A 17,448-nucleotide genomic window follows, 5' to 3' on the forward strand; every position below is an offset into this window, starting at 1 on the left:
TAAGCCTTAAGAAAGAGGGACCATTGTATGATAGAATTTTACATTAACTTTGATTGAGTGATGTAGTTTAATGAGAAGCTAATGTTTTAATTCCACAGAAAGCAGGCCACAAATACATGGGAGTGTTATGATCCCAGCTGATGTTATTATTGGACAAGTCAGATTCCCGATTGAAACCTGGTTCGATAGATCATATTTTGATTTATTTTGGTTTTACCAAAGAGATCTCTCACTTTAGTATAAGCGTATGGAATTCTGGAATTAAGGGTCTCATGATAGCCACAAAATCATTGTCAATTATTGGAAAAACCCATCTGGTTCACTGATATCCTTTAGAGACGGAAACTGCCATCCTTATTCACTCTGGCCTACATGTGACTCCAGACCCACAGCAAAGTTGAGACTCTGAACTACCTTCTGGGCAATGAGAGGTGGGCAATAAATGCTGGTCTCGACCCTATGATTGCATGTTTTCTTAAAATTGAGCGTTCACCAAATTATCTCCTGAGGAAGGATTGTCTGATGGGGAAAGATTAAGTAGACTGATCTATATTCTCCGGAATTTAGAAGTGTGAGATGTGATCTCATTCAAATGTACTTCAAACGTTTTCACAGAGAAGATGTGAGAAGGAGGTTGCCCAAGCTTGGAGCGGCAGTCTAGAATCTGAGACAGCCTCAGAATAAGAGGTTTCTCTTGAGATTTATTGATAGGGTGAGGAAGAATTTCTTCCCTCAGAGATTGATCAATCTTTGGAATTTCCTGGGAGACCAATGGAGGCTCAGTAATTGAGTATGTTTTTAGTCGCCACACTTCCAGAAAGATGTGGAAGCTTTGGAGAGAATGCAGAAAAGGTTCACCAGGATGTTGCCTGGTCTCAAGGGCATTGGCTACGGGGAAAGGTTAAAAAGACTAGGATTGTTTTCACTGGAAAGATGGTGGCTAAGAGCAAACCTGATAAAGGACTACAAATTAGGAGACGCATAGATAGGTGGATAGTCAGAAGCTTTTTCCTAGGTTTGAAGTTTCAAATACAAGGGGGCATAGGTTCAAGGGGAGAAGGGGGAAAGTTTAAGGGAGATGTTTGAGGAAAGTCTTTCATGCAGAGAGTGGGACGAGCTTGGAATGCACTGTCTGAAGAGGTGGTGGAAGCAGGCACATTGGTGACATTTAAGAGGCATCTGGATGGTTACATGAATAGGGAGATAATAGAGGGATACAGACTGAATAAGGAAAGAAGGTTTGTTAAAGTTTAGTTAGGGCATGATGATCGGCACAGACTTGGAGGGCCGAAGAGCCTGTTCTTGTGCTGTACTTCCCTTTTATTCTTGTTCTTTTGTTTGTTCTTTAAGACTGTGTTTGATGGATTACTATGCACTAAAAACATCAAAGAATGGGGAATGATGCAGGAAAATGGCGTAAAGGTAGACAATGAGCTGTGATGTCATTGAATAATAAAACAGACTAGAAAGACTGAATGGCCCAATCCTTCTCAAATTTCTGCTGTCCAGATGTTCTGTTGTAACAGTGTTCGTTAACTGGGATGCTAGGGATCACAAACTGGATCTACAAATAAGGATTTGAAAGAAGAAGACCTCTTTGTGTGTGAAGTTCACTCTGTGATCACTCTGTTCAGTTTCAGTCGGATTGTTGTACAGCTGGCATGTCTCGCTCTGGCACATCGCAGGAAGAGCTGCGGATTGTGGAAGGACAGGGCCAATCGAGTGATTCAGGCCCCTCGGCTGATGAGGTCAACAACAATACCTGCGCAGGTATGCACTGTCCCATCAAAACCGATGGCAACACATGTCTAACCCAGTTTGAATCAGAATTAACATGAATAACTGGAATAGAAAGTTCTGTGCTTCAGAGGTCAGGAGCTATTTGGAGAAGAAAACATTTGTTCAAGAATATTCAAACAATGTTACTGCTCGATCCCAGCAATTTGCACTGAGGTAATAAGTCAGTTAAAATGGTGATACAGAATAAGCAATTATGTTATTGACTCAACCAAACCTCCTCAAAGTGTATTAGAAGGTAGCCAAGACCCTAACATTTTCTATTTTAAAGGTAAATGTAAGGTGTTTCATTCCAGTTGCAATTAGATTGGTCGAACTACTTGATATTATGCAAAACCTAATTTATTATACACTATACGTAAAACATACCAAAAAAAAAGAATTGGCCTAGATGTAATTCTAATGAAATGCTTAACAAAACAATAGATACAGTAAAACTTACTAATTAACTGTTCCAATATAGGAGCATCTGATAAAGCGCTCTTGGCAAAAGGCAAATTCAGAAAAATGGATTATCTCACATACAACTCCAGTAGCAGGAAAACACCAAGAGGAAACTCAGAGAGTGTCGCAGGGAGAGATGTACTGCAGCATCCAAACCCTTCTGAAACCCCAGTAACAACTGCTAAAAGCTAAGACTAAAAATCCTGGTTCTGAGCGAGCTTGACCCATCCATTCAGGCTACTTCTATTGTTCCAAATTTTAAATAAAAACCCAAGGCCTCACAAACTGCCTGCACTCGTAGTTCTGCACAGACTGCTCGTAACCTCTGCCTTAAAAGCTCTCTTTGAGGAAAAGGACAAAATACCGCATTCAAAGCTGTAGTATCATCACAATTGAAACATCCCTGGGATAGAAAAATCAGTGTTGTTTCCACGCTCCTTCTATCCCTCGAGAGTAAATTTGATTTTGGAGATAACATAAAACAGGACAATACAGATTTACCCAAATTTCAGTCAACTCAGTATAAATCAGGAGCTGACCCTGGGATTGTCTGACTCTCTTACCTCAAAGTTCTTCAAAAAAATTTCATCATCAATTAGTTCCTGATTTTTAAAACAAAGGTTTTAGAACTCTGATGACAAGATATGTTTTATTTTATTCAGTGAAGCAGTATGATCTGGTTTGTAGCACCTGAAAGGACAAGGGAAGCATATTCAGCAATAACTTACAGAAGTCAATTGGTTGTGAACTTGAAATCCAAAATCGTACCAATCTCGTTCAAACAACTAACTCTCATTTCCACCGAGAATCTTGAAGTTGTCAAATCTGGGAGGAGAGAGTCAAAATGTCAGGGGTAAGGCAGATGTTAGTGAGGACTCACAGAATCTGCTTTATCCTGTATAAATGGATGTTGCCATGGTTGGAGAGTTTGAGCTATAGGGAGAGGCTGGAGCTTAAAGAGGTTTATAAAATCATGAGGGGCATGGATAGGGTAAATAGACAAATTATTTTCCCTGAGGTTGGGGAGTCTGGAAATAGAGGGTAAAGGTTTAGAGTGAGAGGGGAAAGATTTAAAAGGGACCTAATGGGCAACATTTTCACACAGAGAGTGGTGCTTATACGGAATAAGCTGCCAGAGGAAGTGATGGAGGTGGGTACAACCACAGCATTTAAAAGGCATCTGTATGGGTATATGAATAGGAAGGGTTTAGAGGGATCTGAGCCAAGTGCTGGCAAATGGGACTAGATTAATTTAGGATAGCTTGTTGGCATGGACAGGTCTGTTTCTGTGCTGTACATCTCTATGAGGTGTTGGAGGTGATTTCCTCAAATTCTGGGAGCAGCAATTACTGCATTATATGCTGTTGCATTGTTTTGGAACTTTGGAGGAAAAAATCAAAGCAACAACATTTTTAAAAGGGAGAGGAACAGACAAAGGCAGCACATGGTCTGTGCAGAGGAAAGAGAGAGAGTGGGAGAAAGAAACCCACACTGCTAATGGACACAGCAGTGAACCTGCGCAGTTACAGCCTTTGCTGTTGAATTCATGTATCGCTGGGACCTCAGAATGCATCTGGGAAAATTAACAAACAGTGAAATTCACATCTAATCTTGGAGGAACCTGTTTGGGAGAGGTCACAGCACAGAAACAGATAAGTGAATATTTTTAAGTGTGGCCTTACAGTATGTCTGCAGTAGTGAATAAAGTGGGTTCTTTCTTGATTATATGTTTTTTGAGATATGTCTCTTGATTAAACTTAAAATATAAGCCATAAGTATTATGCTAGCCTGGAGCAGTATTTTGTAGAGGAATAAGACAGTGCTATTTTCTGGGTCTGTAGCTTGAAGAAGCAAAAGTGTCCTTTAGTAGAGTGATGTGCTCTTCTTGTCGGATGTGGGAGTTCAGGGAGAGTTTACGTGTTACTGAGGATTATATCTGCAATAAATGCCATTGGTTGTGAATCCTATCATATTGAATGGATTGGTTGGAGAGACAGTTAGAGGCAATGAGGAATTTACAAGAGCAAGGGGATCTGGTGGATGGCAGTTATTGGAAGGTAGAAAAGTTGCAGATATAGTCACATAGATGGGTTAACTTCAGGAAAGGTAAGAGAGGTACGCAGGTAGTGCAGGAGTCTTCTGTGTTTATTCCCATTTCAAACAAGTATGCTGTTTTGGAAAATGTAGGGAGTGATGGATTCTCAGGGGAATGTAGCACGAACAGCCAGATTTCTGGTATCAAGACTGGCTCTAATGCAATGAGGGGTACGTCGGGATTCAAGAGATCAATTGTGTTAGGGGACTCTCTAGTCTGAGGCACAGACAGACATTTCTGTAGCCAGCAGCAAAAAAATCAGAATTGTGTGTTGCCTCCCTGGTTAAGGGTGTCTCAGAGAGGGTGCAGAATGTTCTCAAGGGGGAGAGGGACCAGTAGGAGGTCCACATTGTCCACATTGGAACCAATGATGTAGGAAAGGAAAAGGAATAGATTCTGAAGGGAGAAAAAGAGAGTTTGGAAGGAATTTAAAAAGGAAATCCTCAAGAGTAATAATATCTGGAATATGGATTACTCATGGTGCTGCAAGCTAGTGAGGTTAGGAATAGGAGGATAGAGCAGATGAATCCATGGCTGAGGAGCAGGTGTATGAGAGAAGGATTCACATTTTTGGATCATTGGAATCTCTTCTGGGGTAGAAGTGACCTGTACAAGAAGGACGGATTGCACCTTAATTGGAAAGGGACTAATATACTGGCAGGGAGATTTGCTAGAGCTGCTCGGGAGGGTTTAAACTATTAACTTGGGGAAGAGGTGGGACCCAGGGAGATAGTGAGGAAAGAGATAAATCTGAGACTGGTACAGTTGAGAACAGAAGTGATTCAAACAATCAGGGCAGGCAGGGACAAAGCAGAGAACAGCGTAAGACTAATCAATTAAACTGCATTTATTTCAATGCAAGGGGCCTAACAGGGAAGGCAGATGAACTCAGGGCATGGTTAGGAATGTGGGACTGGGATATCATAGCAATTACAGAAACATGGCTCAGGGATGGACAGGACTGGCAGCTTAATGTTCCAGGGTACAAATGCTACAGGAAGGATAGAAAGGGAGGCAAGAGAGAAGCGGGAGTGGCATTTTTGATAAGGGATAGCATTACAGATGTACTGAAGGATAATATTCCTGGAAATACATCCAGGGAAGTTATTTGGGTGGAACTGAGAAATAAGAAAGGGATGATCATCTTATTGGGATTGTATTATAGACCCCCCAATATTCAGACGGAAATTGAGAAACAATCTTGTAAGGAGATCTCAATTATCTGTAAGAATAATAGGGTGGTTATGGTAGGGGATTTTAACTTTCCAAACATCGACTGGGACTGCCATAGTGTTAAGGGTTTACATGGAGAGGAATTTGTTAAGTGTGTACTGGAAAATTTTCTGATTCAATATGTGGATGTACCTATTAGAGAAGATGCAAAACTTGACCAACTCTTGGGAAATAAGGCAGGGCAGGGACTGAGATGTCAGTGTGGGAGCACTTTGAGGCCAGTGACCATAATTCTATTTGTTTTAAAATAGTGATGGAAAAGGATAGATCAGATCTAAAAGTTTGAGTTCTAAATTGAAGGAAGGCCAATTTTGACGGTATTAGACAAGAACTTTCGAAAGCTGATTGGGGGCAGATGTTTGCAGGTAAAGGGACGACTGGAAAATAGGAAGCCTTCAGAAATGAGAAAACGAGAATCCAGAGAAAGTATATTCCTGTCAGGGTGAAAGAAAAGGCTGATAGGTGTAGGGAATGCTGGGTGGCTAAAGAAATTGAGAGTTTGGTTAAGAAAAAGAAGGAAGCATATGTCAGCTATAAACAGGATAGATCAAATGAATTCTTAGAAGAGTATAAAGGCAGTAGGATTATACTTAAGAGGGAAATCAGGAGAGCAAAACGGGGACATGAGATAGCTTTGGCAAATAGAATTAAGGAGAATCCAAAAGGTTTATACAAATACATTAAAGACAAAAGAATAACTAGGGAGAGACTAGGGCCTCTCAAAGATCAGCAAGGCGTCCTTTGTGTAGAGCCGCAGGAGATGGGGGAGATACAAAACGAGTACTTTGTATCAGTGTTCACTGTGGAAAAGGACATGGAAAATATACACTATAGGGAAATAGATGGTGATATATTGAAAACTGTCCATATTACAGCGGAGGAAGTGCTGGATGTCTTGAAACACATAAAAGTGGTTAAATCTTCAGGACATGATCAGGTGTACCCAAGAACTCTGTAGGAAGCTAGAGAAGTGATTGCTGGGCCTTTTGCTGAGATATTTGTATAATCGATAGTCACAGGTGAGATGCCGGAAGACTGGAGGTTGGCTAACATAGTGCCACTGTTTAAAAAGGGTGGTAAGGACATGCCAGGGAACTATAGACCAGTGATCCTGACATCGGTGATGGACAAGTTGCTGGAGGGAATCCTGATGAACCAGATTTACATGTATTTGGAAAGGCAAGGACTGATTAGAGATAGTCAACATGGCTTTGTGCATGGGAAATCATGTCTCACAAACTTGATTGAGTTTTTGAAGAAGTAACAAAGAGGATTGATGAAGGTAGAACAGTGGACGTGATCTATATGGACTTCAGTAAGGTGTTCGACATGGTTTCCCATGGGAGACTCATTAGGAAGTTGAGATCTCATGGAATACAGGGAGAACTAGCCATTTGGATACAGAACTGGCTCAAAGTTAGAAGGCAGAAGTTGGTTGTGGTCGGGGGGGCGATTACTTTTCAGACTGGAGGCCTGTGACCAGTAGAGTGCCACAGTGCTGGGTCCACAGCTTTTTGTCATTTATTTAAATGATTTGGATGTGAACATAGGAGGTATAGTGAGTACGTTTGAAGGTGACACCAAAATTGGAGGTGTAGTGGACAGCGAAGAAGGTTACTTCAGATTACAACGGGATCTTGATCAAATAGGCCAATGTGCTGAGAAGTGGCAGATGGAGTTTAATTTAGATAAGTGAGAGGTGCCGCATTTTTGGAAAGCAAATCTTAGCAGGACTTATAGACTTAATGGTAAGGTCCTAGAGAGTGTTGCTGAACAAAGAGATCTTGGCGTACAGGTTCATAGGTCTCTGAAAGTGGAGTCACAGGTAGATAGGAGAGTGAAGAAAGTGTTTGACATGCTTTCCTTTATTGGTCAGAGTATTGAGTGCAGGAGTTGGGAGATCATGTTGCGGCTGTACAGGTCATTGTTTAGGCCACTGTTGGAATATTACATGTAATTCTGGTCTCCTTCCTATCTGAAGGATGTTCTGAAACTTGAAAGAGTTCAGAAAAGATTTACAAGGGTGTTACCAGGGTTGGAGGTTTGAACTATAGGGAGAGGTTGAATAGGCTGGGGTTGTTTTCCCGGGAGTGTCGGAGACTGAGTGATGACCTTATACAGGTTTATAAAATCATGAGGTTTATAAAATCACCTTCCTGTACACTATGGGAAATTTAGCATGGCCAATTTGCCTAACCTGCACATCTTTGGATTGTGGAAAGAAACCCAAGCAGACACAGGGAGAATGTGCAAACTCCACACAGACAGTTCCCTGAGGCTGGATTCAAATCCGGGTCCCTGGCAATGTGAGGCAAAAGTGCTAAACACTGAGCCAATTGTGGGTAGGACTGAGTTTAATCATTTCAACTCAGTCCAACCCCTCCCCCCCTTTAAACTTAGATGTGCCTCTGCCTTTCGGGGAGTGCCCATTGATTTCTTTTTTTGCATTCTGCAGCAACCCAGGAGGAACCTGATAGTCCAGAGAAGTCCCCGGTAGACACACAGATGGATGGAATCGTAGAACATCTCAAAATCGGCAGCAACTTCACTTTTAGAGTGACCGTTCTACAGGCCTCGAGTATCTCGGCTGAATATGCTGATATCTTCTGTCAGTTCAAGTAAGTTGCCCATTGCCATTCTATATCCATGCTATATGGACCCATTGCCATGTCGATAGAACTCATAATGGTCCCTGTACTTTCAAAAACTGGAGAGACCATCCCAGAGGAAAAATGCGGTAATGCTGGGAAATGAATGTACTGCTCATAGCGGAGTTCCATTTTGAAGTGCTGTATGTCTCATTTGCCAGCTTTGGTGATTTTTTCATTCTGGAATATTCCATCTCCTCATGGCTGTGTCAGTGGGATCAGAGATATATCTGAAATATTGCCGAAAAGCATGATTATTTAATATTTGAGTTTGTGTAGATCGATTTACCTGACTATACTGGCTGCGTTATTAATATATACATCACTGTAGCCATGGAAACCATGCTAAATCTACTGATTATCACTTGTTGAGGAGTTTTGAACTATCCTTGCTGCACACATCCTTTGTGGAAGCTGGTTAATGTCTCTGGTTTCTGAGTGACCTTGGTCAAGTCAGACCTAGCGTTGATTCTTGACAGTGAACTGACTGGCAGAATTATTGTAGAACACACTGGATGCAGCAAGGGTGGGAAGTGATCCTGTTGGCAGTATCCAGAGGTTATCCAGTGGAGCAACTAAAGAACAAAGAACAAAGAAAATTACAGCACAGCAGGCCCTTTGGCCCTCCAAGCCTACTCCAGATCCTCTATCCAAACCTTTCACCTATTTTCCAAGGATCTGTATCACTCTGCTCTCTGCGCGTTCATGTATCAGTCTAGATCCATCTTAAATGTCGCCATTGTGCCCGCCTCTACCACCTCTGCTGGCAATGCATTCCAAGCACCCACCACTCTCTGCGTAAGAAACTTTCCCCTCTCACTTTACTCCCTTAAACTTTCCCCCTCACCTTGAACTTGTGACCCCTAGTAATTGACTCCCCCACTCTGGGAAAAAGCTTCTTGCTATCCACCCTGTCTATCTCTCTCACCTTTTTGTAGATCTCAATCAGGTCTCCCCGCAACCTCTATCGTTATAATGAAAATAAGCCTAATCTATTCAACCTCTCTTCATAGCTAGCACCCTCCATACCAGGTGACATCCTGGTGAATCTCCTCTGCACCCTCTCCAAAGGATCCACACACTTTCGACAATGTGGTGACCAGAATTGTATGCAGTATTCCAAATATAGCCAAACCGATGTCTTATACAACTGCCAACTCTTGTACTCAATACCCCGTCCGATGAAGGGAAGCATGCCGTATGCCTTCTTGACCACTCTATCGACCTGCGTGGCCACCTTCAGGGTACAATGGACCTGAACACCCAGATCTCTCTGTGTATCAGTTTTTCCCATGGTTTTTCCATTTACCGTATAGTTCGCTCTTGAATGGGATTTTCCAAAATGCATCACCTCACATTTTGGATTGAAATCCATCTGCCATTTCTATGCCCAACTCTCTAAACTATCCATATTCTGCTGTATTCTCTGACAGTCCCCTTCACTATCTGCTACTCCACCAATCATAGTGTCATCTGCAAACTTGCTAATCAGACCACCTGTTCCTTCCTCAAGATCACAAAGACATGTGGTCCCAACACGGATCCCTGTGGAACACCACAGGTCACAATTCTCCATATTAAGAAACTCCCTTCCTCTACTACTCTCTTGCCCAGCCAGTTCTCTATCCATTTAGCTAGTCCACCCTGGATCCTATGTGACTTCACTTTCTCCATCAGCCTTACTGAAGTCCATGTATATGACATCTACAGCCCTTCCCTCATCAATCAACTTTGCCACTTACTCAAAGAATTCTATTTGATAAGACATGACCTTCACTGCACAAAACCATGTTGCCTACCACTGATAAGCCCATTTTCTTTAAAATGGGAATAAATCCTATCCCTCAGTACCTTCTCCAGCAGCTTCCCTCCCACTTACGTCAGGCCCCCCAGTCTATATTTATTTGGGTTATTCCTGCTACCCTTCTCAAACAAGGGGACAAATTGGCAATTCTCTAGTCCTCTAGGACCTCACCTGTGTTCAAGGATGCTGCAAAGATATTTGTTAAGGTCCCAGCTATTTCCCCTCTCGCTTTCTTCAGTAACCTGAGATAGATCCCATCTGGACCTGGGGACTTGTCCACCTTAATGCCTTTTAGAATACCCAACACTTCCTCCCTTCTTATATCGACTTGACCTCGAGCAATCAAACATCTTTCCCTAACCTCAACATTCTCATGTCTCTCTCCTTGGTGAATACCAATGCAAATTACTTATTAAGAATCTCACCCATTTTGTCTGACTGTACGCTCAACTTTCCTCCTTCGTCCTTGAGTGGGCCAACCCTTTCTCTAGTTACCCTCTTGATTCTTATATATGAATAAAAGGTTTTGGGATTTTCCTTAACCCTGTTTGCTAAAGATATTTCAAAACCCCTTTCATCCCTCTTAATTCCTCATTTCAGATTGGTCCTATTTTCCCGATATTCTTCCAAAGCTTCAGCTGTTGCAGTCACCTGGACCTTATGTCTGCTTCCTTTTACCTCTTAGCTAGTCTCACAATTTCACCTGTCATCCATGGTTCCCCAATCTTGCCATTTCTATCCCTCACTTTCTCAGGGACATGTCTGCCCTGCACACTAATCAACCTCTCTTTAAAAGCCTCCCACCATACCAAATGTAGATTTACCTTTAAACAGCTGCTCCCAATCCACATTCCCCAGCTCCTGCCAAGTTTTGTATAGTTGGCCATCCCCTATTTTAGCACTCTTCCTTTAGGACCACTCTCATCTTTCTTTGTCCACGAGTATTCTAAAACTTGTGGAATTATGATCACTATTCCCAAAGTAATCCCCTACTGAAACTTGAACCACCTGGCCAGGTTCATTCCCCAATACTAGGTCCAGTATGGCCCCTTCTCGAGTTGGCCTATTTGCATACTGGTCTAGAAAACCCTCCTAGATGCTCCTTACAGATTCTGCTCCATCTGGACCTCTAACGCTAAGTGGAAAATTAGAAATTAAAATCTCCTATCACTACCACCCTGTTACTCCTACATCTTTCCATAACTCTTTACATATTTGTAACTCTATCTCATGTTTGATGTTTGGAGGCCTGCATACAGCCCCAACATTGTTACTGCCTTCCTATTTCTGAGCTCTGCCCATATTGCCTCACTGCTCGAGTCCTCCATAGTGCCCTCCTTCAGCACAGCTGTGGTATCCTCTCTGACCAGTAATGTAACTCCTCCACCCCTTTACCTCATTCTCTGTCCCGCCTGAAGCATCGATATCCTGGGATATTTAGTTGCCAGTCATGCCCTTCCCTCAACCAAGTCTCAGTCATAGCAATAACATCATACTCCCAGGTACTAATCCAAGCTCTAAGTTCATCTACCTTACCTACTATACTTCTCACATTAAAACAAAAACACCTCAGACTACCAGTCCCTATGCGTTCATCAACTGCTCCCTGCCTACTCTTCCCCTTAGTCATGCTGACTTCATGATCTAGTTCCTTACAGGCTTTAGTTACTACCTCCTTACTGTCCACTAACCTCCTCATTTGGTTCCCAGCCCCTCCCTCGTTTGTTTAAACCCTCCCCAATAGCATTAGCAAAAGCAGCCCCAAGGGCATTGTTTCCAGTCAGGCCCAGGTGTAGACCATCCAATTTGTAATAATCCCACATCCCCCAGAACCGCTCCCAAGGTCCCAAAAATCTGAATCCCTCCCTCCTGCACCATCCCTCAAGCCATCTCTAGACCATCTCTATTCCAATACCCACACATTGCAGCCAGTGTCATTCTGAATTGCCTGATGTTTCTGTTCAGGGCTGATAATATAAATGAAAAGAACCTTCAATGAAAAAGGTGAAACTGTGATTTTTCTCTCCTTTCCAGTTTCATTCATCGTCAGGAAGAAGCGTTTTCCACAGAACCACTGAAAAACACAGGCCGAGGCCCCCCACTTGGTTTTTACCATGTCCAAAACGTGAGTAGCACAAATGAAGGTAGAATTGTGATCATGTAGAACTAGATACAATCCCCAGTCTAACTGCTGGTTTGTACCAAAGGTCTTTTGTAAGGTTTTCAGTTTCTGAGAGTTCGGGAGCTTTCATCATATTAATGATATTATTGACAGATTGATGATTGCATCGTGTGTTTGGACCAAAACTCTTTTCATGTCCATCTAAAAGTAAATGTGATTCAGTGGAGATTGGAAGAAGAGTCGAAGCTAGTGGCTGAAGGCTTGGTCCAAAAATATAGTTGAGGAGGTTTCCAAATGAGTCATGAGTGACAACCAGGTACAAGAGTTTGACAGAAAGTTCCAGATGGTAGACAGGATATTGTAGGACTGATGCTGATGGAATGGTAGAAGGAAACAGATGCAAATAAATCAGGTAATGTCTGCTCCCAGGAGATCAGGAAGAAATACCCCAGATGGTATTAGGCAACAGTAGTGACCCCAAGTGATGAGACAAGGATTCCTTATTCATGCTTGCAGGCGAGCCCAGGTTCCAGCTGCTGCTTCTTCAGTGTTGGACAGCTTTCAACGGAGTACAGATATACCAATGTAGCTCCCAACCTTCCTTCACGTATTATAGAATGGTTCAATGGAGAGTACAAGAGGACATGCTGGGAGCAGCACTAGACATACCTAAAAATGCGGTTCAGTCTGGTGAAGCTACCAGTCAGGACTACTTGCGTGCCAAGCAGCATAAGTAGCAAGTGACTGATAGAGCTAAGTGATCCCACAACCAACGGCTCAGATATAAACTCTGAAGTCCTGTCTGATCCAGTCATGAATAACGGTGTAAATTAAACAATTCGCCGGAGGAGGCTCTACAAACATCCCCATCCTCAATGATGGAAGAGCCAAACACATCAGTGTAAAGGATAAGGCTGAAGCTTTCACAGCAATCTTCAGCCAGAAGTGTCAAATGGATGATCCACTTCAGCCTCCTCCAGTGGTCCCCAGCATCACTGATGCCAGTCGTCAGACAATTCGATTTACTCCACGTGATATCAAGAAACAGTTGGAGGCACTGGATACTGCAAAGGCTATGGGCCCGGCCGATATCCCAGCAATAGTACTGAAGATGTGTGCTTCAGAAATTGCCTCTCCCCTACCAAGCTGTTCCAGTATAGTTACAACACTTGTACTTACCTGACAATGTGAAAAATTGCCCAGTTATGACCTGTATACAAAAATCAGGACAAATCAACCCCATCCAATTTCTGATTCATTCTACTCTTAATGATCGATAAAGTGATGGAAGATGTCATCAACAGTTGACATGGTGGCTGGATGGTTAGCACTGCTCCCTCATCACGCCCAGGGGCCCAGGTTCAATTCCAGCCTTGGGCAACTATCTGTATGGAGTTTGCAAATTCTCCCTGTGTCTGCATGGGTTTCCTCTGGGTGCCCTGGTTTTCTCCCACAGTCCCAAAGATGTGCAGGTTAGATGGATTTTCCATGGTAAATTGCCTATTGTGTCCAGGGATGTGCAGGTTAGATGGATTGTCCATGTTAAATTGCCTATAGTGTCCAGGGATGTGCAGGTTAGATCGATTGTCCGTGGTAAATTGCCTATAGTGTCCAGGGATGTGCAGGTTAGATGGATTCGTTGGGAAATTAGGGTTACAGGGATGGGATGAGGGCCAGGTCTGGTTGTGATGCTCTTCAGAGGGTTGCTTTGGACTTGGTAGGCTGAATGGCCTGCTTCCACACTGTAGGGGGTCTATGATTCATGATTAAATGTTAAGCATCACTTATTAACTCTTGAAAGCTCAGTTAAACAAACATATATACGATGAAAGCTGTACTTGTTTTTTACAGATTGCAGTTGAAGTAACCAAGTCCTTCATAGAGTATATTAAGACTCAACCCATTGTATTTGAGGTGTTTGGGCACTACCAGCAGCACCCGTTCCCACCACTCTGCAAGGACCTCATCAGGTAGATGTTTCAATAGGTCTTGTTATCTTCAAGAACAATGTTCCTTTGTTTTGTTTGAAGCTCAGCATCAATGTCTCACTTTTCATAGTGCGGAATGCTATCAGAGATTCTGTTCTTACCTTTATCCTTCTGTACTGTGGTATGTGAAGTGGATCTGAATTAACAGAACCTCTTGGTGCTAATAATGTAACACCACAGAGGAGGGTGTACATGCAGATCCAATAAGGACTACTGCGTCCAATGAGCTGGAGGGTACAATGCTGCTTCCAGCCCCACCTACCCCCCCAACCCAAGTGTAGATACCCTATCCCAACCTGAGCACAATGGACCCTAAGGGCCCTAGGACCCAGGTTTTTGGGTCTTGACATAGCCCCCACTTCCCTGTTCCAACCCTATGTGTGCAACATCTAACAGCAAGTTATGAAAGGCACCCAAACCTTACTGCTTAACTGAAGTGACTCGCAGGTTGGAATCAGTGAAAGAAATTAGCTTCATCCTAGGGTGAATCCACCACATCCTGACAGTGAGCTTCTCAAGGCAGCGGGGCATTAACTTATGTGTCTCCGAGAGAGCGGGTCACAACCACATCCATAAATAAAACACACACACACAAAAACATACGCATGCACAAAAACACATGCACATAAATAAAACACACACAAAAACACACAACATACACACAGAGACAAAAACACACACACAGACAAAAGCGCACACACACAGACAAAAACACGCTCACATAAAAACATACACACACAACATACACAAGCACAACCTTATTGCTAGAGAATAATGAATTTGTGAAGAAACTGACTTAAATACAATGGAAAAATTAATTAAAACCACATTGCAACACAATTGGTCCCATTATTCCAATCAGGAACACCTTCAGGCAGCTGTGGTTGCTAAATCCCTGTTGAGAAAGACAAACAAATCCTTTTGGCATGAACCCTGAATCACTCATGCACAGCTAACAGTGACTGGTTGAAATGGCATTCCAACTCATCCTGAGCTGAAGAAATTCCAGACAGAGTAAGTTAAAAATCACATAACACCAGATTTTTAACTTTGTCCACCCCAATCCAACACTGGCACCTCCAAATCAGACAGAGAAACTACTCTTGTTTCTCCTGCTCCTTTTCCATCTCCCTATCCTTTCGATCATGATCCAGATCTGGCAACTTTGTCAGTGTTGCCCCTTGACAGCTGGGCTAGTGGGATAGCCATGCCTCCAAACAACGCTGTGTGGCTACAGAGCAGCCAGAGAAAGAAGGGATAATCATGGCGTAAACCCTGGTATTTGGGATGTTCAGTCTTTGGCTGCTGGATGATCAAAGGAAAGGAGTGGCAGATATCTGGGCGAGACAGGTTTCCTGCCCAATGTGAAGCTCAGAGATGAAAGAGGTCTCTGCAAACCCTGTCTGATTCCTGGAACCAGGGAGTTGTTGGCAACAGTATGGTTGGCACACCCACCTCCCTAGCCCTCCCATCCCAGTTCTCTGATCTCTTCTTCCCAGTGAAGTTGTAGCTCTGGGACAGACAGTGGGATCATGGTAATGTTACTGGTCTGGTAACCTGAAAGCCCAGCCTCTGAAGACACAGGCTACACTACAGTAGCTGGTACGATTTAACTTCAATGAATAAATCTGGAATATAAAGCTAGTGTCAGTGTTGGTACCCATGTGAACTATCACCTTTTGTTGTTAAAACCCTCGTCTGGTTCACTGATGTCCTTGGGGAAGAAAGTCTGCCATTCTCACCCACTCTCGTCTCTGTTTAACTCCATGTAAACCAGACCGCAGTAAGGTTGGCTTTTCTGAAATGGTGCACTTGGTTCAAAGATAACCAAGGTATGGCAAATTCCGGCCTTGCGAATGATGCCCAGCTACCCTGGAGGGACGTAAAACAGAAACAATTGCATTTACTCAGTGTCAGACTCCACACCTCTCAACTAAAATGGGAATCTGCCTCAGGGTAACCATGTGCTGATAAAGTCTTGGCTCAGGGATCTGTTTTTGACTAAATGATTTTCTTCACAATATATCCGAGATGGAATTCACCTGGTCTTTTTCTGTTTTTAACTAGCCCCCTGAGACCATCTCGTCGACAGTTCCCCCGCGTGATGCCCCTGTCTAAACCAGGTAAGGGGTTTAAAATCGCTCAATGCTTTATTGCAGTGAATGTAAGCATCGAACTGTACATCGTAGCCATATGGAGGATTAGAAGTTCTTATCGAAACAAACAAAGCAGTAATCTTGAGATACAACATTCTTTACTTAATTCATGTCTACAATACATATGTCATCATTGCTATAGATGGCCTACCAGAAATCCTGAGTGCCCAGCTAATGCAGTAAATGAAAGGCAGCAATCCAATCTTTAATCCCCCCGCTAAAGAAGCTGGTGATCAGCTGGAGGGGGTGCCAGGATTGGTCCAACATACTTGAAGAGGCAATCAGCAATTGTCACTCTGATGCCAAGAGGAATGGGAGTGCTCGCCCTGATTACTCAGCACTCACCCAATCACACCCATTTCCTCTCACCACTCCACTGCCAACTAGTCGCCTCTCCACACCTCCTGAGATTTACCTACAAAATATAGCCACCAGGAAAACAGCCCAACACTCAACTTTATAAAAGGGACACCTCCAATGTTAAGGAAATGAGGAGCCATGAGCTCAGCTCAGGCAAGTGTTGTTGGGATGCATATTGTTGCCTTGTCATTGCTACAGACAAATACAGTCAGTACAAGCTCTGAAACCACATTAAGATAATCCATGGACTTGGCACAGGGACTCAGTGGATTATGGTGGTATTTGAACTGCACAGGCCAGAAAGATCTCACACCCTGTCTGATCTGTTCCCAAAACATAGCTGTGTACTAGAGTCATCTGAGGGCAATTGGTGCAATGATGTTAACAGCCTTCAGGACAGGACGGGAAATGTGAAAACAAGCATGAGGACAATGGTTTACATTCAACAGAATGTATGTGAATTAGCAGATGAGTTTCTGTGTGTCAGGAATTTCAGAAGCAGGCAAACAGTTTCTTAATAATATCAATGTGAGACATTAGGCATTTCAGACTGTATTAAAGTTCCTCCACCCACCTCACCATCCTTATCTCCTCACATTACATCAGTAAATAGTTTTTTCTGAATCTTTCTGCACTAACCTGACAGCTATTGTCACTACTATATTTTGCAGAGGAGACAGGCAATGTATCTTTAAGACAGGTGGCATCATGACATTTGACATTCCAGTATAAACTGCCCACCTCATCGTCAACAGCCATTAATGTTGCAGCGGTAGCAGTAATTACAGTAATAGTCAGCAA

The 17,448-nt window shown here is 42.9% G+C and overlaps 1 protein-coding gene across 1 annotated transcript in view; it reads left to right on the forward strand.

Moving 5' to 3' along the window:
* Nucleotides 1–17,448, forward strand: part of kif1aa (kinesin family member 1Aa) — a 320,981-nt gene that overhangs the window by 243,310 nt on the left and 60,223 nt on the right. The window contains exons 29-33 of the mRNA XM_043702906.1: nucleotides 1,635–1,770; nucleotides 8,025–8,187; nucleotides 12,056–12,146; nucleotides 13,995–14,113; nucleotides 16,199–16,254. Of these exons, the coding sequence (XP_043558841.1) occupies nucleotides 1,635–1,770; nucleotides 8,025–8,187; nucleotides 12,056–12,146; nucleotides 13,995–14,113; nucleotides 16,199–16,254 (565 nt within the window). The remainder of the gene's footprint in view (nucleotides 1–1,634; nucleotides 1,771–8,024; nucleotides 8,188–12,055; nucleotides 12,147–13,994; nucleotides 14,114–16,198; nucleotides 16,255–17,448) is intronic.

Source organism: Chiloscyllium plagiosum, chromosome 13 (assembly GCF_004010195.1).
Source record: "Chiloscyllium plagiosum isolate BGI_BamShark_2017 chromosome 13, ASM401019v2, whole genome shotgun sequence".
Lineage (NCBI taxonomy): Eukaryota > Metazoa > Chordata > Chondrichthyes > Orectolobiformes > Hemiscylliidae > Chiloscyllium > Chiloscyllium plagiosum.